Source organism: Uranotaenia lowii, chromosome 1 (assembly GCF_029784155.1).
Source record: "Uranotaenia lowii strain MFRU-FL chromosome 1, ASM2978415v1, whole genome shotgun sequence".
Classification (NCBI taxonomy): domain Eukaryota; kingdom Metazoa; phylum Arthropoda; class Insecta; order Diptera; family Culicidae; genus Uranotaenia; species Uranotaenia lowii.
Genome location: NC_073691.1, coordinates 22,923,639 through 22,944,560, shown reverse-complemented (window position 1 = coordinate 22,944,560; position 20,922 = coordinate 22,923,639). Strand labels below are relative to the sequence as shown.

General features: G+C 35.0%; 2 protein-coding genes across 2 annotated transcripts; both read left to right on the top strand.

The window, feature by feature from the left end:
* Positions 1-1,515: 1,515 nt before the first annotated feature.
* On the top strand, positions 1,516-14,633 carry LOC129738167 (CLIP domain-containing serine protease B15-like). Its single transcript, XM_055729361.1, has 8 exons — positions 1,516-1,712; positions 1,775-1,992; positions 2,063-2,340; positions 2,405-2,804; positions 12,706-12,989; positions 13,056-13,352; positions 14,122-14,331; positions 14,390-14,633. The coding sequence occupies exons 1-4, from the start codon at positions 1,617-1,619 to the stop codon at positions 2,707-2,709; spliced, it is 897 nt and encodes a 298-aa protein (XP_055585336.1). The 5' UTR covers positions 1,516-1,616; the 3' UTR covers positions 2,710-2,804; positions 12,706-12,989; positions 13,056-13,352; positions 14,122-14,331; positions 14,390-14,633.
* Positions 5,366-11,880, top strand: LOC129738169 (CLIP domain-containing serine protease B14-like). Its single transcript, XM_055729362.1, has 4 exons — positions 5,366-5,576; positions 5,638-5,848; positions 5,912-6,129; positions 11,493-11,880. Coding segments are annotated over exons 1-4 (444 nt in total). The 5' UTR covers positions 5,366-5,562; the 3' UTR covers positions 11,494-11,880.
* Positions 14,634-20,922: the final 6,289 nt, after the last annotated feature.

The following is a 20,922-nucleotide window of genomic DNA, read 5'->3' as shown; positions in this document are numbered from 1 at the left end:
GAGGAATCTAGTGGTACCTATCGATTCAACTACCGCGGTACGCAGAACAACGTGGATGAGACTACCTCAAGGCTCCCCCTTGAGTCCTACATGCTTCAATGTGTTCATTAACCACGCAGTTCGAACAACTTGTGAAATTCCGCGAATTATCGTTGTCGATTTCGATGATGACATATCGTTAATTACAAGAGGGGAGAATTTAAATCTACTGAATGAGGTTATGCAACGAACTATTCAACACTTGTCAGAAGAATTGAGTGGGTTGGGGCTAGAAGTCTCTCAAAACAAATGTAATGCTATGGTGTTTGCTAAGCGTCAGCCAGAAGATCGCCCAGTGATCAATATAAACGGTCATGCAATTCAGTACGATATTTGTGTGAAGTTTTTGGGCTTGTATCTCACACTAACACTTGCCTGGAGCCCTTATGTGCGGTATCTGAAGAAACGAGTGTCACCATATATCAACTTTCTTCGTAGTGTGGCAGGTCAGAAATGGGGAGCTTATCCAACTGCTCTTCTCAAAATCTACAAGGCAAACATAAGGTCGATTCTGGAGTACGGTAGTCTTTCTCTCGCCGACTGTCCAGATTGGCTGTCAATACAGCTTGATCGAATACAATGGAGATGTATACGAGTATGTATTGGTTCCACAAGAACCACACACACCGCATCACTCGAAGTACTTGCAGGGGTCACTCCGTTGAAACTACGAAGACAAAAAGCAGCCGAAAAATTTGTCAACAAACGGTTTTCCATGAAAACCTGGTACGAGAAGTACGGTGAACCTCTTCTTCACGGTGGGGTCCCAGGAACGGAGATTTAACGAAGCATCCTGCGACTAAGTAATATTGTCCCAAATGAAACCCTCATCGAGGAACTACCATGCTACCGCTACGACAGAGGAATAAAAAACTGCACACCTCTTGTTGATTCAACACTTACTAAGAAACATCCGGGAAGTGGTAGTTGGAATCAATTACTTGAAGAGTTTATGATCTCGAAATACGAAGGAGCAATCCAACTGGCTACTGATGGCTCAAAGTGTGGCGACAAAGTGGGATTAGCAGTCGTTACTTACGATTCACAGGACTACGAAAACTACCTCACAGCGCTTCAGTTTCAATAACTGATTTGTTAATAGGTACATGGCTATCACAAGAAAAAAAAAGCGAGATTCTATTTTGAATGGGAAAATCCCAGTATTACGCACTGATAGCGGAACTCTGAAAAACAAGTTGCTCATTTTCTCTTGCAATCGCTAAAGTGTGCTTTTCGTCGTCCTACTGAAGAGTTCAGTCATAGGTATAGCTTTCGTTTCATTTAGAAATTCACCATTGTTTCACCGTAGGATAGTGGTAGTTTTCGGATGGAAATTATTTGAAAAAGTGTCCCGTAATTGAAACAATCATCAGTGTTGAAATGAATTTATTAAGGTTAGTTTACGTTCACAGTTGAAAACAAACAAAAACAGTTTCATTTCGAGTTTTATTCTTTCCAGGGGTCTGATAGTTTTGATACCAATCACTGCAGGACTTTCTGATGAGCATGCTTTATATTGCAAAACCCCACACGGTTCAACTGGAGTGTGTATTTCTTACGATGAATGCAGCTACACCATGAATATGCTGAACATAAGTCACATTCTTGAATATGAATGCAACCAAAATCCATATCCAAGGTGGAACTTTTTCCAACCTGGAGGGAAGTTAAAGGTTCTTTTATAATTTAAACATTTAATAACTATGAAAATTTGTAATAAGCGACAATCTTTCAGGTTTGTTGCCCAACCATCGACAGCGTTAATCCGTGCCATCCGCAACAGGAATCTAATACTACTTTCGGAGGAGAGTCCCTAGACATCAGAGATTATCCCTGGGTAGCCTTAATCGTTTACAAAGACAGTAGGATGCCAACCTGTGGCGGATCGCTCATAAATTCGAATCATATTTTGTCAGCTGCCCATTGTTTCGATGTGAAGTTATTGCACCGATAGTAAGATAAAAACAGTTTACTAAATTCAACCACAAATTTATTCAAAAAAAAAAAACTTTACTTTCGCCAGTGAGGTTCGAATAAGTGAAAGGGACTGGTTCAAAAAAAGTAACTGCTCAGAGGATGGAAGAATTTGCCGAGAAATTTTTGAAATTAAAAACATTTTCATACATGAAAATTACACTAGTGCATCGAGATACGCAAATATCGCGGTATTGAGGCTCGAGAATCATGTCATTCACTTGGGATACATTAAGCCAATTTGTTTGCCATCCCGAAAAACTTTTCTGGATATGAACTTTAGTAGAGTGCGCCTCGAAACTGTTGGATGGGGTGAAACAAAAAATGGTAAGCAGAATGGGATGTAAATGGTCGTAGAATTACATTTATTTTTCTTTACCTTTAATTCCAGAAAGATATAGTCAAGAAGTAAGAAGAATAGAGCTTGGATTCAGGTCGCTTGAATTGTGTAAAAGTGTGTATCACCTGGAATTTCTCGAAGATTACTCACAATTCTGTGCCGGAGTTGAACATGGAACGGATTCTTGTGTTGGTGATTCTGGTGGCTCGTTGATGTATCGTGATGGAGATCATTGGGTTCAGCTAGGTCTTGTTAGTTTTCGACCAGATGATTGTGCTCAACATGGTGTTCCTGCTGTTTATACAAGTGTTGTCTACTACGCCAAATGGATTGTAGATACTGTTCTGCGTGAATAAGAAAAAAAGTCAGGCTGCGTATTCCACATTTTTTACAGAACTCAGAAAATTCGTATTCCCAATCAGGATCCAGCGTAAACAGGCGCCTAAAAAACGTAGAGATCGAGTTCGAATCTATTTTGTCATGTCATTGTCATGTCATTGTCATGTCATTGTCATGTCATTGTCATGTCATTGTCATGTCATTGTCATGTCATTGTCATGTCATTGTCATGTCATTGTCATGTCATTGTCATGTCATTGTCATGTCATTGTCATGTCATTGTCATGTCATTGTCATGTCATTGTCATGTCATTGTCATGTCATTGTCATGTCATTGTCATGTCATTGTCATGTCATTGTCATGTCATTGTCATGTCATTGTCATGTCATTGTCATGTCATTGTCATGTCATTGTCATGTCATTGTCATGTCATTGTCATGTCATTGTCATGTCATTGTCATGTCATTGTCATGTCATTGTCATGTCATTGTCATGTCATTGTCATGTCATTGTCATGTCATTGTCATGTCATTGTCATGTCATTGTCATGTCATTGTCATGTCATTGTCATGTCATTGTCATGTCATTGTCATGTCATTGTCATGTCATTGTCATGTCATTGTCATGTCATTGTCATGTCATTGTCATGTCATTGTCATGTCATTGTCATGTCATTGTCATGTCATTGTCATGTCATTGTCATGTCATTGTCATGTCATTGTCATGTCATTGTCATGTCATTGTCATGTCATTGTCATGTCATTGTCATGTCATTGTCATGTCATTGTCATGTCATTGTCATGTCATTGTCATGTCATTGTCATGTCATTGTCATGTCATTGTCATGTCATTGTCATGTCATTGTCATGTCATTGTCATGTCATTGTCATGTCATTGTCATGTCATTGTCATGTCATTGTCATGTCATTGTCATGTCATTGTCATGTCATTGTCATGTCATTGTCATGTCATTGTCATGTCATTGTCATGTCATTGTCATGTCATTGTCATGTCATTGTCATGTCATTGTCATGTCATTGTCATGTCATTGTCATGTCATTGTCATGTCATTGTCATGTCATTGTCATGTCATTGTCATGTCATTGTCATGTCATTGTCATGTCATTGTCATGTCATTGTCATGTCATTGTCATGTCATTGTCATGTCATTGTCATGTCATTGTCATGTCATTGTCATGTCATTGTCATGTCATTGTCATGTCATTGTCATGTCATTGTCATGTCATTGTCATGTCATTGTCATGTCATTGTCATGTCATTGTCATGTCATTGTCATGTCATTGTCATGTCATTGTCATGTCATTGTCATGTCATTGTCATGTCATTGTCATGTCATTGTCATGTCATTGTCATGTCATTGTCATGTCATTGTCATGTCATTGTCATGTCATTGTCATGTCATTGTCATGTCATTGTCATGTCATTGTCATGTCATTGTCATGTCATTGTCATGTCATTGTCATGTCATTGTCATGTCATTGTCATGTCATTGTCATGTCATTGTCATGTCATTGTCATGTCATTGTCATGTCATTGTCATGTCATTGTCATGTCATTGTCATGTCATTGTCATGTCATTGTCATGTCATTGTCATGTCATTGTCATGTCATTGTCATGTCATTGTCATGTCATTGTCATGTCATTGTCATGTCATTGTCATGTCATTGTCATGTCATTGTCATGTCATTGTCATGTCATTGTCATGTCATTGTCATGTCATTGTCATGTCATTGTCATGTCATTGTCATGTCATTGTCATGTCATTGTCATGTCATTGTCATGTCATTGTCATGTCATTGTCATGTCATTGTCATGTCATTGTCATGTCATTGTCATGTCATTGTCATGTCATTGTCATGTCATTGTCATGTCATTGTCATGTCATTGTCATGTCATTGTCATGTCATTGTCATGTCATTGTCATGTCATTGTCATGTCATTGTCATGTCATTGTCATGTCATTGTCATGTCATTGTCATGTCATTGTCATGTCATTGTCATGTCATTGTCATGTCATTGTCATGTCATTGTCATGTCATTGTCATGTCATTGTCATGTCATTGTCAGAAATGAAAACCAAAACGGTGAAACTCTATAATGTTAGTAGAGAAATGGACAACAAATTCAATCTCAACACTTTAAGTAACTTAACCAAAGTTATTTGGTGAAATTCGGCCAAGGGAATAACAGCTGTTTTAGTTTGAAGGACCGACTTTTTTTACTTTGGGTTTTTGAGTGTTAATCAAATGTAGTGCACAAGAAAAGACACAAAACGAGATGATTTCGTTTGTAAAATAATATTCCTACGTCCAAACGAGAGGTCTCACATATAATTATTATTAGGTGCAACTAAAAAAAATCGAGTGATTATTTTTAAACTTCACACAGAAATAAGCCTACAACAAAATGACTTACTGCTATGAACGAACCACCACGGAGTTTCCCATCCGAAATAAATACAATGAATACGAGACATAATCTGGCATTATCAAGCATGGAAAGAATCCGTCGAAGTATAAAAATCCCTTGTGATCAGTAGAAGTGCGTGGAATGCGTCTCATCGAGAATTGTCTCATTTAGCATCGAAATGAACAAAAAAAAACTCCATACACCTTATCACTGTTTGTGTGAAAAAACAGATTACAGTTTATATGCATAGTAACAAAAGTTTGAAGCAGACGTCTAGCTTTTTTTAGCAAAGAGTTTAGTTAGTTGCAATAAAACAATTATTAAATTTGGTGCTTTTGGGACCAAAGCTCATAGTGATATTTTTTTCTATACATTTGGTTGTTGCTCGTTTTCAGACGGATGTAAGGTTGTTTGGTGTTTTCGGAAATCGGTGCCATAATGATTTTATTAAGGTAATTTTCCGTTTCGTATTTGAAACTGTTGAATACTAAGGTTGTACCTACTTCATATTAGGATTGTGGTGCTCTTGATACCGATGTCTGCAGGATTTGCCGAAGAGCTCGATCCGTGTAGCAACACTCCGTATGACTCCAGTGTAATGTGCATTCCTTTACAGAATTGCAGCTACATTATTAATAACTTGAATTTGAAAAAGAGTACTCAATCCAAAATAATTTACCTAAGTGAAAATACTTGCTGCTATCATCCAAGTTTGGGCACATTTGTATGGAACTCTAAACTTACCAGTTTCGATTGAATAACGGAGATAAATGTGTTAATTCTTCAGGTTTCCTGCCCAACCATTGACAGCGACCATCCGTGTGATGCGGAAATTATGGTTGATAAAATCTTCGGAGGTGAATCGGCTGACATCAGACAATTTCCTTGGGTAGTTTTAATCTTGCATTCAAGCTACGAGAGTCCGATATGCGGTGGATCCCTCATAAACTCTAATCACATTTTGTCGGCTGCTCATTGTTTCGACCCACCAGATCCTGAGCAGTAGTAAGATTTGAAGATACACAAAATTAATTTTTGTCATTTTTGTTAATTTTATCATTTTTGTCATGTTTGTCATTTTTGTCACACACACCATCTTGGAACTGCTGGCTTCGGAACAGCCGTTGAAGATCCGCAATCTCTCGACTAGCCCCGACAAAGTTCCTCCCATTGTCGCACATGATGAGGTTCGGTTTTCCTCGTCTGCCAACAAATCTCTTCAAGGCTCCCAAAAAATCTCCTGTACTGAGGTCAGCGACTAGCTCCAAGTGGACTGCCTTGGTAACTAGGCACACGAAAATGGATACGAAGCACTTGATCGGAGAACCACAACGATGGGGATATGTCAGTGCAAATGGGCCGCAGTAATCTACTCCCACTTTCAGAAATGGGGGTGCTAGATTGACGCGTACTGGTGGTAGATCTGCCATAAGCTGCTCGAGAATCTTCGGTTTTGCTCTGAAGCATGGAATACAACTATGGATGGTTTTCCGCGCCAAACCGCGAAGGCTGGTTATCCAGAATTTCCCGCGAACACTGGCGATAAGCAGCTGCTGCCCAGCGTGGTAGAGGGAATCGTGATAGTGTTGGACAATCATGGCAGAAAGCGGATGGTGATGGTCCAGAATTACTGGATGCTTACGATTTTCAGACACAGGGGCATTCGCTAACCTGCCTCCGACCAAAACTATACCGTCTACGAGATGTGGATTTAGCCTGCAAATCCTCGATGAAGTTCTGACTGACTTCCTTTGATTTGTCCAAATCTCTAATTTCTTGGCTAAAGCATTCGCTTTGAGCCACTTTGACCAGGATTTTCTTTGCTCCATTGAGCTCTTCGAAGGAAAGATTGCCCGTCTTTCGAGATGTTCGATTCTTCTTTTGGGAGTTGTGGCGGAAACGTTGAAACCAGGATACTAAGCGCACTAACGGCGAGAACTTAGACTTCAAAGAAAACAATTCATTTGGTTCAACGCTTTGAATGGGCAACGATACGGATACTTTTTCTTCTAACGTAGTTTTATCGAACTGTTCTGGTGTCATTTCATTCACCTCAGGCCAAGTGTCACGGGTTTGCTTCAACCAAAGTGGCCCTTCAAACCAAAGCGGCTGATATTGGAGTTGAACGGGAGTCATCCCACGGGAAATAATGTCAGCCGGGATTTCAGAACCAGGAACATGATGCCAGCTTCCCTTTTTCGTCAAATGCTGGATTTCGGAGACCCGGTTTGCCACAAAGGCTTGCCAGCGAGATGGGACGGATGCCAACCAACACTTCACGATAGTAGAATCAGTCCAAAAAAAGCTCTGAACGTCAATGGACGTAGCTTTGCAAAATTTCTCGTACAAATGACTCAACAAGAGTGCAGACGACAGTTTAAGCCTGGGAATGGACTGCTTTCGTTTTTTCCTTTTGAGATCTTCAATCGGAGCGACTCTGGACGTGGATAACAATAATCGCACCGAGGCGGAACCATCTTCGTGGATGCAACGTAGATACAGGCATCCTCCTTACGCCTTCTCCGAGGCGTCACAAAATCCGTGTAGTTGTGCCTCACAAATTCGAGCGAATCCCACCCAACGTGGAATCGAAAAACTATCGAGTGACGAAAAGTTTCTACGGTATTCTACCCAAAAGTTCTGCATGCATTCCGTCAAGGGCTTATCCCAGCCACACTGGATCTGCCAAAGTGATTGGATGAAGATCTTGGCTTGCACGATGACAGGACCTACCAGTCCAAGAGGATCAAACAGTTTTGAGGCATCCGATAACACAATTCTTTTGGTGATTATCGACGCGGAACTCCACTTAGGCGGGCGAAAATGGAATAGATCCGTGCTAGACTCCCAAACCAAGCCAAGGGTGGTTACGGTGGAAGAGGAATCCAGCTCTAGTGTACTTCCACTGCTTCGTAGTTCAGCTGGAATCTCGGCCAATGTTTCTTCAGAATTCGAGTTGAATTTACGTAACACAAATCCAACAGAACTTAAAAGATCGCTTAGCTCTCTCACCGCTCGTTTCCCTTCTTCTGAGGTATCCACTCCAGTTAACGCATCCTTTTTTTTACGATCCTAGAGGCTAGTGGGTGACTATGCAGTCCATCTTCTGCCAGCTTCAGAAGGCATCGAGTAGCTAAGAACGGGGCACTTGCTGTGCCATACGTAACGGTCGTTAGCCTATAAATTCGTAGCGGTTCTGACGGCGAGTCCCTCCAAAGAATGCACTGATAACGTTGATCTGCTTCCGCTAGGTTTATCATCCGGTACATTTTAGCTATATCTGCCACTATTGCATATTGGTGCAATCGGAGCCGGGTAACGATCGAGAGCAGTAGACCATCGTTGAGGGAAAGACCTGACGTTGTGGGACACGAAGCATCAAAGACAGCCCTCAGCTTCGTCGTTGTGCTTTCGGGTTTGATGACCGCGTGATGGGGCAAAAAATAGCGCAGCTCATCTGAGCAATCTTCAACCAGCTTCATATGGCCCATATCCTGGTACTCCTGGATGAATTCGAAGTAGGCCTGCTTCAAATCAGGATGGTGGGAAAATCGTTTTTCCAAGCCATAAAAACGCTTTTCAGCCAAACACTTGGACTCTCCGAGACGATTCAGAACGAAATCCTTCTTAGGTAGGGAGACGACAAACCTTCCGGTCGCGTCTCGAGTAGTCGTTTGCGAGAACATTTCTTCACATAAGGACTCTTCGACGGAATTGGTGCTCTTAATTCGACAAGACTCTAATTCCCAAAATCGTGCAACCTGCTCGTGTATATCTGACATGGAACACAGCTGCACCGATTGGTCGGAAACGGGAACACGGGATTCTTGGGCTCGACCAGAAATTATCCACCCAAAAACAGTGTTCTGCATCGTGGGTCCATTTTCGCTGATTTTGTGCTGATCGGGTTGGAGGAGGTCTAGGAAATATTCAGCCTCGATCAACATGTCGATCTCTGCTTTTTGGTAGAAGGAAGGATCTGCCAGAACCAGATGCTCCGGTATCTGCCATTTTTCAACGACGAAACTCTGCGACGGTAATTTAATCGTAAGACTAGGCAAAACGTTGAAATATATTTCTTCATTGAGTTCAGAAATATGAGGCAGGCGTGGTCCGATGCATGCTCTGACGGCTTTCTTGGAACTGCATCCGGAACCACCAATTCCAAAAAGGTTCAAATTATCGGAATACTCTTGTAGGCGAAGTTTGCGAATCAGACGAGACGTAACGAAACAATTCTGAGAGCAGGAATCTAATAATGCTCTGGCTAGCACGCTGTGGCCTGTGGTATCGAAAACTCGAACCACGGCGGTTGACAAGAGAATCTGATGTGATGTGTATAGAGGAAGTGCAATGGTAAAGGATGGTGTGTTAGGGTCTGTGGCATGCAATGGGTGTGGGTTATGCGAATTATCTTTGACAACTGGGAATGCTGATGAAACTGTGGCTATTGGTTGGTTAGATTCGGTAGATGTGTTGGTTGTTGTTGGTGGATTTATGGCTGTTTGTTGATTTGACTGCGAAAACGTTGGACGATTGTCATGATGATAACGATTTGTCGAAGTCGGCGGATCGGAGGGTTTCGGTTTGGTACTGTTAGCTTCTTTTGCAGGATGCAGCAGCGTATGGTGCCTTCTTCCGCAATGACGACAGGATCCACGGGTGCAATTCCTTGCGAGATGACCACTGGAGAAGCAATTCATGCAAAGCCCATTTCTCTTGACCGCTTCGTACCTCTGGGGAATGTTCATCTTCTGGAACTTTTTGCACAGAAATACGGAATGAAAACTTTCTGCACAAAAACTGCATCGACCGGAGGTAACAGCATGGTTTGCGCCAAAGCGTTGTTTCTTAGTCTCCGGTTGGGTAGAAGAGGATGAGCTAATTGATTGCAATACTGCACAATGGCTTTTTAAAAAGTGGATCAAGTTTTCGTAAGTGGGAACTTCCTTTGAACTGTGGTAAGTCTCTCACAGCTTCAAAGTTGCGGAATCCAATCTGGAGCATATCATGTGGACAAGAATCGTACTCCACCCGTCGACTTTTTCCCCTATCTTCGTCAGCATTTGAAGGTGCTTCTCAAATTCGGAAATCATCTGGTTTAAGCATTCAAAACTCTCTTTTTTCATGCGATCGACTTCAAAAAGAGCATCAAGGTGAGCTTTGACGATCAATTTATTGTTCTGATAACGATCCTCAAGTGCCTTCCAAGCGATCTCGTAGTTATCGCCGGAGAGATCAATCGACCCAACTTCTTGTAAAGCCTCGCCTGAAAGTGAAGATCTCAAATAAGTAAACTTATCCATGCTGGAAAGTTTCTCGCTTTTGTGTATAAGGCTTTGAAAGGCATCACGGAAAGGGATCCAGTCACCCAATTTTCCTGTGAACGTAGGCAGGCGGATTTCAGGTAGCTTAACCCGGGATTCAGGGCCCATCATGGCTGACGAAGATGCTTGCGGCTGCTTGTGGTTACCATCTGCACGTAGGAAGCTCATGAGTGCACTTTTCGACCGACAATACTGCTCCTCTGCCTCGGCGAAAACGATGTCATTTTGCTCCTGCCTTTTTTCAGCTGCACTTTGAAACTCCGATCCTGCTTCTTCATTTTCGCCTTCTTCAGGCCCGCACTGATCGTCCAGTAACAGTTCAATTTTCAATCGCACTTCTACAAATTCTTCGTAAGCACTTTCCAGCAGTTGCAAACGAACTTCAATTTGGTCTTGATCACTACTTGTAAAGTTTTTCACAAACTGTGACACAGTGTTCATAGATTTGCGCGCACGGCGCTCTTTCACAGAAAGTTCACGAAGACTCATGTCTAGAATAACTTCACAATCTGCTCAATTAAGTGTAATTGATTAACGTCTTTCACACACTATAACCACTTCAAGGCAAATATAAAGCTGTTTGCAACTGTGGACCAAAAGTTCGTTTTAATTCACTGCACTTTACAGGATTTTAACTTTTCATATTTTGTTGAATTACACTGTAGATTTCACTGTTTTCCTCCGACTATTCCGACCGATTCATCTCAACGATTTTCCCGTCGCGACTTGACAGTTGACAAATCATCCAAATTTAATAAATCAGTAGAGATTCCAACCAATTGATCAACGACTAATTGGGAAAAACAGCGAAATTCAAGACCAACAATGCAATTCTCTCGGTACCACAGGGATCATGTAAAATATCAAATTTTTGTCAAAAGAAATGAAGATCAATTCGCATGCATTTTTCTTTATTGAATCTTACCCATTTCATCACCCACGCATATCTGGCGGCAATCAGCATGCAATGAAAGCCACAGACCGGTTACCATGCACAATTCCTGATACTTTCCGAATATTGGTCCACCGTCTAATAATCAGGTTCCGATTGCCACGTGTGATTTCACGACCAATTATCTCCAAGCATGCAAGATGGCGCAAATTCCAAACGGTAGACTGGAACAGCGATGGCGACCCGCTTAGCCACTCGGCGATCAACCAACGCCCTGGAATTTGGCGCCGTATTCCTCCTTTGTTCCCGAACAATTGAACTCGGACCAATCCGAAAAACGGGGTTAACTGGAACATGACACGATCCGGTTCGAAGGACCAACTTTATGTTCGCGCACATAAGGGCGATTCCGGGTTTGGTCGCGTTCCGAACTTTAATTTTCTGCATGCAAGGAATTCTTTTTCCGGATTGGGGTCACTGAACTCGCGAGTGTGATAAGTATGTATGTATGTATGTATGTATGTTGGTTATCCACCATGGGTGCACGGATTCACCGCAGTTTCTGCCTAAGTATGTGCTCACATGCATTCTTAGATTATTATGTTCGGCAAATCTCCAATGCAACGCGTACACCATACCCGGACCCCATGGCTTCGTATGAGCTGTTATGGATGAATGTATCGTGTTCATGTATGTTTATTTTGGAAGAATGAGTCAATCAGGTGGGCTTGTTTACTTACAGGTATTCCGGCATCCGTGTATGTACCTGGCCAGCTGGCAACTGATTGTAAATTCTTATTATATAGTCAGTTATATGAGGAAACACATCTTACCTGTCGGCCACTAATGGGATTCGAACCCAAAAGTTTTTCTTGCCGATACCGGGAATCGAACCCAGTACGCCTGGCATACCAGAACCAGACTCGCGCCAGCCTATCCACTAGACCACATCGGCGCTCTCTGAACTCGCGAGTGTGATAAGTTCACTTAAAAGTCCATTTAGGTTGGAATAGAACACACACTTTATTACGGGTTAAAAGTAATCTAAGTTTTATTGCGATAAACACGCGGCGTCATTTTTGTCATTTTTGTCATTTTTGTCATTTTTGTCATTTTTGTCATTTTTGTCATTTTTGTCATTTTTATCATTTTTGTCATTTTTGTCATTTTTGTCATTTTTGTCATTTTTGTCATTTTTGTCATTTTTGTCAGTTTTGTCATTTCTGTCAGTTTTGTCAATTTTAATCATGAGCACAATCATTCAAACCTTGCTGTGCTGATGATTTCATCAATTGATGGATGAAACAGAAAGTGATTAATTTTAATCGGGTGCAATTCTAATATTTTTTCTTCCTCTTTTAGTCAGGTTCGGATAAGTGAATGGGATTGGCTCAGCAAAAACAACTGTTCAAAGGATGAAACGGTTTGCCGTCAAATTTTGGAAACTGAAGAAATTTTTATACATCAAAATTACATACTATATCGCAATATCTCATTTAACGATATCGCAGTATTGAGACTTAAAAATTTAGTGGACCCCTTCAATTACATTAAGCCAACTTGTTTGCCATCGCGTGAAAGTTTCAGAAGTCTGGAGTTCAATGGATTGCGACTCGAAGCTTTTGGATGGGGCGAAACGGAAGATAGTAAGCTGTCAATTGATGGTAATTCGTCTTAAGTTTGCAAACGTAAATTCTGTAGCAAAATTACAGATGTATTAAGTCGACAACTAAGAAAGGTAGAGCTCGAAGGCAGATCGCTTTATTCCTGCGGGAGCACTGTGAAAAATGAAAAAGACTCTAGAAAGCTAGAGAGGTCCAAACTTTGTGCTGGAGGTTACAATGGAAAGGATTCATGTTTGAGCGATTCTGGTGGTCCATTGATGTATAATGTTGGAGATCATTGGGTTCAGTTGGGCATCGTTAGCTACGGAGCTACGTGTGGCAGGGCACCTGCTGTTTATACCAATGTTTTTTACCACCTCAACTGGATCGTAGATGTAGTTCAGGGTAAGTAAGTTAATATGAAAAGATACAGTGAGCAAAAAAAAAACAACTCATATTTTTATGCAAACTAAAAGGTGGAACTGCTAAAAAGTCGTTATTTTAATTTAAAAGTTCATGTTTTTACTAGTTGAACATTTTTGATTAGTTCTTCTTCTTCAGTTGGCGGACAGTCATTGAAAAACTTATCCGGTACAACTGTTATCGATGCTTACTCTTGGGCTCGAACTCACGGACATCGGCTCAGGAACAACTGACTTGCCAATTGAGCTATATCACATGCTCTAATGCTTAGGCCTTCCTTTTCACATGCTGCATTAAATTTTCGTTAGTTGATTTGTCAACCTTCTCAGCTGCTAAACGCCTCGAATTGCCGTCGAGATACAAGTCGGTTTACACTACATACTTCCAGGCTTCCGAGCTGTGGTCAACCTTTTCCCGAACATCCTAATCATTTTAGATCCCGTTGGTTGAGGCAAATCGAGCTTGTTTGCTAACTTATAAGGAAAAGTGAGCCTAAACTTGGAATGCTTCTTATATTGGCATGCCTAAATGCATCTTGGTGTTAAACATGTCAAGATTTATAGACCTAAATAGAAATCAAACATCGAAGAAAAGCACTTTTTGGTTGTTCCAGCCTTTAGAACGTTCTAATCAAATAAGGATTGTTTCATTTAAAGGATGTTTTTTTTTATTAGAATGAAGATTGTAGATTCATATTCTAAACTAACGTGTATTTAACATAACTCATTACTTTGTTCAATAAAAAAAATAGGTGGAATAAAGAACGAGCATATAACAACAACTTCTTTACCGAGCACCACCACTGAGTACAAATACCAGGCGATTGCGAATGCTTACACTACGAAAATGCCAAGTCGACAGGCTTTCAGAACTTTCACTGGTACCATCTACGCCTGATTCAGCTAAAAGAATAATTCATCTCGAAAAAAACAAAAAAAAATCCGGAACCAACTTTAACAAGGTATAGAAGTACTACTTTAAAATTGACAATCACTAACTATTGTTCCCGTTTTTTTCAGCAAATACCAACCTGTACGTTTCTGAGTAACATTTTTTTTATTTTTAGGACACCGAACTTTTTGAAAAGATTTCTAAAACGCTTATAAGTGTGAACGGACCACTCCCCAGTAGATTTTGAAGAGTCAAACGAAAATTAATCATATAAAATTCGAGTTTAAAAAAACAAAGAGCTATTTCAAGATTGTATTTTTTTAAGTGTATTTTATCTTACTCAAACATCATCTAAATAAAGTCATTATAATATTTGCTGTCCGAGTTTGTAGTACATATGTCATGGCCGTAGGAACGGGGGGGGGTTTTGGGGGTTAAACACCCCCCATGAGGATCCAAAAAAAGCAATCGACGTATTTTACTCTACACTCAAAATTTTAAATTCAGAACCTAATTATGATAATAGAGTAAGGTTAATCAAGAGTAAACTAATGCCCAAACTTCCAAAACCCATCCAAAATTCAAAATTCTGCTACACTTTTCAAAAATTTCTTCACTTGTTCATAGAAAGTCAGGTGTGAATTTTAAATTTAACACATTTCGGGGGTTCTGATTCCATAATTCCCATAGCCAAAATTGTATTCCTATTTTCGTATTTCGGATTCTGTATCTATTTCAGGATTAATAATTTTCAGTTCGAATAATCATGAGAGGTAGAAATGAAGAGCTGCTTTGAAGTTCTGGTTCAAATTTGGTTTTACATTTAATATCAAATTTGAATCATATTTTTCGAATTCATATAAATTTTCAATATTTTGATAACAATTTTTCGAATATTAAAAAAAAATTATTTATATTCAAATTTGAAATTAATTCTAACACAAAATTGAAAAAATTCGAAAGGCAATCCAAAATTGAAAACTCAGATTTAGATAATTTCAAATTTATATTTTAATTCGGATTCACAATACAGATTAAAATTATATAATTTGAATTTGAATTTAGATTAAACCTGAACTACAGAATTCTAAAAAAGATTCATGAATGAATGCTTTAAAACTTTACTTAAATTTTTACCTGGAATTAGATTCGGAGATCGTATATTTTGTACATTTAAGCAATCGTTTGGAAATTTGGACACAGATTCAAAGCGCAACTTTTGAATTGAGGTTTATATTTCAGATTCAGAATGCAGATTCAAATCTCAGAAAAAGAATTAGCTTGAAAATAAAATTTATAATCAACATTAATTGTTGAGGAATTCAAGATATCATGATTGCTTTACAATTCAATTTTAAGATTTCAAATTTTTATTCAAAATTAGATTGTAAACACAATTAAGTTGAAAATCACAAATAAATAGTACAATTTAAGTTTTTCGTTTTATACGAAAAATCCGAGTTTTATTCAAAAAACATCATCTACATGATTTTAATAATGGAATCGATTCTTTATAAAAAATATTTGCTGATCTTCACCCCAAAAATCTGCACAAACTTCTATATTTTTTCGGTGTACTGTCAAACATATTAAAAATTCGGCATTATATATTTCAGAAATTTCGCTAATTTTATACATTTGAGTGACGAGAGAAGGAAGTGTTGTATTAAATTTTGTAGAATGAGGTTTCATCATATGACTCATAACTTTTGAATTATGCCTTTGAATGGTCCGCAATAATGAAGTTTTTTAAAGCCAAGTTTTAAACTAAAATCATTAGTTTGGTGTAAGTTTGCATCAATCAAATCAATCAATCAAGCTTCCATTTTTTAATTTGAGTTATTTTCATCAAAGGTTGAAATCTTTGAATTTGCAAAATGTTTTGAAGATTGGGCTTGCGTTTAGTTCGATTATAGAATAGGCTTTTGTAATAAATGAAAGGCTCTCCTTAAAAAAGCTTATTTTATGCTCAAATCAAGTTTGATCTACCAGACTCTCAAAAAAATTCAATGATTCTAACCATCGATGAATGCGAATTTTGCTAACCTTTGAAGTTGTTCTAAATTTACGATTTAATACGAAAACTTTTTATGTAAAAGTACTTAAAAATGAATATTCATATAGCTAACAACATAATTTTTTAATTTTTTTTGTATTCGTTCGTGTATTGTTGAGCAAAAAATCATAGGTAAAAATCAGTCATCTAAACCCCCCCCATGAGTCGGTTCTTCCTACGGCCCTGACATATGTCATAATTCAGTGTTATTTTGGATGAAATTTTTATTTTTAACAGATCAGGTTTTCGAAATGCGCTTCAAAATTTTCCAAATTTTTTTGTCATTTCTGTTTTATTTTTTGTAATTTTTTATATTTTTGTAATTTTTGTAATTTTTGTAATTTTTGTAATTTTTGTAATTTTTGTAATTTTTGTAATTTTTGTAATTTTTGTAATTTTTGTAATTTTTGTAATTTTTGTAATTTTTGTAATTTTTGTAATTTTTGTAATTTTTGTAATTTTTGTAATTTTTGTAATTTTTGTAATTTTTGTAATTTTTGTAATTTTTGTAATTTTTGTAATTTTTGTAATTTTTGTAATTTTTGTAATTTTTGTAATTTTTGTCATTTTTGTAATTTTTGTAATTTTTGTATTTTTTGTAATTTTTGTAATTTTTGTAATTTTTGTAATTTTTGTAATTTTTGTAATTTTTGTAATTTTTGTAATTTTTGTAATTTTTGTAATTTTTGTAATTTTTGTAATTTTTGTAATTTTTGTAATTTTTGTAATTTTTGTAATTTTTGTAATTTTTGTAATTTTTGTAATTTTTGTAATTTTTGTAATTTTTGTAATTTTTGTAATTTTTGTAATTTTTGTAATTTTGTAATTTTGTAATTTTTGTAATTTTTGTAATTTTTGTAATTTTTGTAATTTTTGTAATTTTTGTAATTTTTGTAATTTTTGTAATTTTTGTGATTTTTGTGGTTTTTGTAATTTTTGTAATTTTTGTAATTTTTGTCATTTTTGTAATTTTTGTAATTTTTGTAATTTTTGTAATTTTTGTAATTTTTGTAATTTTTGTAATTTTTGTAATTTTTGTAATTTTTGTAATTTTTGTAATTTTTGTAATTTTTGTAATTTCTGTAATTTTTGTAATTTTTGTAATTTTTGTAATTTTTGTAATTTTTGTAATTTTTGTAATTTTTGTAATTTTTGTGATTTTTGTGATTTTTGTAATTTTTGTAATTTTTGTAATTTTTGTCATTTTTGTAATTTTTGTAATTTTTGTAATTTTTGTAATTTTTGTAATTTTTGTAATTTTTGTAATTTTTGTAATTTTTGTAATTTTTGTAATTTTTGTAATTTTTGTAATTTTCGTTATTTTTGTAATTTTTGTAATTTTTATAATTTTTGTAATTTTTGTAATTTTTTTAATTTTTGTAATTTTTGTAATTTTTGTAATTTTCGTAATTTTTGTAATTTTTGTAATTTTTGTCATTTTTCAATTTTTGTTATTTCTGTAATTTTTGTAAGTTTTGTAATTTTTGTAATTTTTGTAATTTTAATCATTTTTCTTATTTTTATAATTTTTATCATGTATGTCATTTTTGTGTATTTTTTTAAACTTTTGTAGATTTTGTATGTTTTTTAGTTTTTGTAATTTTTGAAACTTTTGTTTATTTTGAAATTTTTGTTAGTTTTGTAATTTTTGTTATTTTTATCATTTTTGTAATTTTTGTATTTTTTGTAATTTTTGTAATTATTGTAATTTTTGTAATTTTTGTAATTTTTGTAATTTTTGTAAATTTTGTATTCGTTGTAATTTTTTTAATTTTGTAATTTTTGTAATTTTTGTATTTTTTGAGATTTTTGTAATTTTTGTAATTTTTGTGATTTTTGTAATTTTTGTACTTTTTATAATTTTTGTAATTTTTGTTTTTTTGGTAATTTTTGTAATTATTGTAATTTTTGTAATTTTTGAAATTTTTGTAATTTTCGTATTTTTTGTAATTTTTGTAATTTTTGTAATTTTTGTTATTTCTGTAATTTTCGTAAGTTTTGTAGTTTTTGTATTTTTTGTTATTTTTGTAATTTTTGTAATTTTTTTAGTTTTTGTATTTTTTGTAATTTTTGTTATTTTTGTAATTTTTGTAATTTTTGTAATTTTTGTAATTTTTGTAATTTTTGTAATTTTTGTAATTTTTGTAATTTTTGTAATTTTTTTTGTTTTTGTAATTTTTGTTATTTTTGTAATTTTTGGCATTTTTGTAATTTTTGTTATTTTTGTCATTTTTGTCATTTTTGTCATTTTTTTCATTTTTGTCATTTTTGTCATTTTTGTCATTTTTGTCATTTTTGTCATTTTTGTCATTTTTGTCATTTTTGTCATTTTTGTCATTTTTGTCATTTTTGTCATTTTTGTCATTTTTGTCATTTTTGTCATTTTTGTCATTTTTGTCATTTTTGTCATTTTTGTCATTTTTGTCATTTTTGTCATTTTTGTCATTTTTGTCATTTTTGTCATTTTTGTCATTTTTGTCATTTTTGTCATTTTTGTCATTTTTGTCATTTTTGTCATTTTTGTCATTTTTGTCATTTTGGTCATTTTTGTCATTTTTGTCATTTTTGTCATTTTTTTCATTTTTGTCATTTTTGTCATTTTTGTCATTTTTGTCATTTTTTGTCATTTTTGTCATTTTTGTCATTTTTGTCATTTTTGTCATTTTTGTCATTTTTGTCATTTTTGTCATTTTTGTCATTTTTGTCATTTTTGTCATTTTTGTCATTTTTGTCATTTTTTGTCATTTTTGTCATTTTTGTCATTTTTGTCATTTTTGTCATTTTTGTCATTTTTGTCATTTTTGTCATTTTTGTCATTTTTGTCATTTTTGTCATTTTTGTCATTTTTGTCATTTTTGTCATTTTTGTCATTTTTGTCATTTTTGTCATTTTTGTCATTTTTGTCATTTTTGTCATTTTTGTCATTTTTGTCATTTTTGTCATTTTTGTCATTTTTGTCATTTTTGTCATTTTTGTCATTTTTGTCATTTTTGTCATTTTTGTAATTTTTGTAATTTTTGTCATTTTTGTCATTTTTGTCATTTTTGTCATTTTTGTCATTTTTGTCATTTTTGTCATTTTTGTCATTTTTGTCATTTTTGTCAGTTTTGTCATTTTTGTCATTTTTGTCATTTTTGTCATTTTTGTCATTTTTGTCATTTTTGTCATTTTTGTCATTTTTGTCATTTTTGTCATTTTTGTCATTTTTGTCATTTTTGTCATTTTTGTCATTTTTGTCATTTTTGTCATTTTTGTCATTTTTGTCATTTTTGTCATTTTTGTCATTTTTGTCATTTTTGTCATTTTTGTCATTTTTGTCATTTTTGCCATTTTTGTCATTTTTGTAATTTTTGTAATTTTTGTAATTTTTGTAATTTTTGTAATTTTTGTAATTTTTGTAATTTTTGTAATTTTTGTAATTTTTGTAATTTTTTTTAATTTTTGTCATTTTTGTAATTTTTGTAATTTTTGAGATCTTTGTTATTTTGTTTGTAATTTTGTTATTTTTCTCGTTTTTCACGAAACGAGTTTATAAAATGCGCCGTTCAATTTTTTCTCTATAGCAATGAATAGAGGGAGATGGTAAAGGGAATTCAAAAAGTTAAGGAAAAAATTGGTATATTGTAGAAGGACAATTAAAAAAGGAGTTAGGAGAAATGAAGAAATCAAGAAGAAAATGTGAAAACAGAGGAAAAATGCAGAAAAAGTACTTATGGAAAATAGAGAAAGAAAATTATGAATGAAAAATGATGAATAGGAAGCAAACAATTGGATAAATAATCTTGAATGAAAGCAGAAAATGGAAAATATTGAATGGTAAATAGAGATTGAAAAATTGAGTTGGGAAGAATAGGGATATTTGATCCCTGAGGATACTTGATTCCAAAGCCATATCTCGAAACTGGAATGTTGTGGAACTTGTTATCTGAAAAAAAATATATATAAATTTAAATTTTTAAGCTATCTCCCTTTGTATGAAAAATCTTAAAAAGGTGACGCTCACTTTTATAACTTAAAAACGTTTCTCACACGAAAAAATTATAATAAATAATCCAATATGTCAACTGTTAGAGTTTAACATGAACTTCTCAATGCCGTATTTTCAAAGCAATAGTAAATTCCCAAATTTTTAAGTAAAAGTTTTTCAAAATGTATGTTATGGGTTCACTTGGTCCCTCGAAAAAATATATTTTTTGTTGATCATTGCTTAGCACAAATTTATTCAATGACTTATATTTATCCAATGGGACTAATTTATGGAATCCTTTAATAACAGGAATTTCAAAACTACTCTACTGTTTAATGTGATGCATTATTTTGCTTATGTAAGGATCGTTTTCCATTTTCAAAATCTTAAAATAAAAAATAAGTAATGTTTACAACTGTTCTAGAAATTTCTAGAATCAAAAATCAATACACATAGTTCTCGTTATGATATTTTTTTCAAAAAGTGTACAACTTTGTTTGTTTGTTTTCAGTTTTCTTTTCGTTCTACAGACATTTGAAATTTATAATTATTTTGAACACCAAGACCCAAGGAGTATGTGAGCAGCCAATCAAGCTAAGTTAAACTAAAAGATAATAAATTACACAATAAAGTTGGTT

Excerpts from the sequence above, each read along its gene's own strand:
- LOC129738167 (XM_055729361.1), top strand. The coding sequence starts at position 1,617 with ATGAATATGCTGAACATAAGTCACATTCTTGAATATGAATGCAACCAA. Across the intron at positions 1,713-1,774 it reads AACCTGGAGGGAAGTTAAAG|GTTTGTTGCCCAACCATCGA; the intron begins GTTCTTTTATAA and ends ACAATCTTTCAG. Across the intron at positions 2,341-2,404 it reads ATGGGGTGAAACAAAAAATG|AAAGATATAGTCAAGAAGTA; the intron begins GTAAGCAGAATG and ends CTTTAATTCCAG.
- LOC129738169 (XM_055729362.1), top strand. Across the intron at positions 5,849-5,911 it reads ATCCAAGTTTGGGCACATTT|GTTTCCTGCCCAACCATTGA; the intron begins GTATGGAACTCT and ends TTAATTCTTCAG.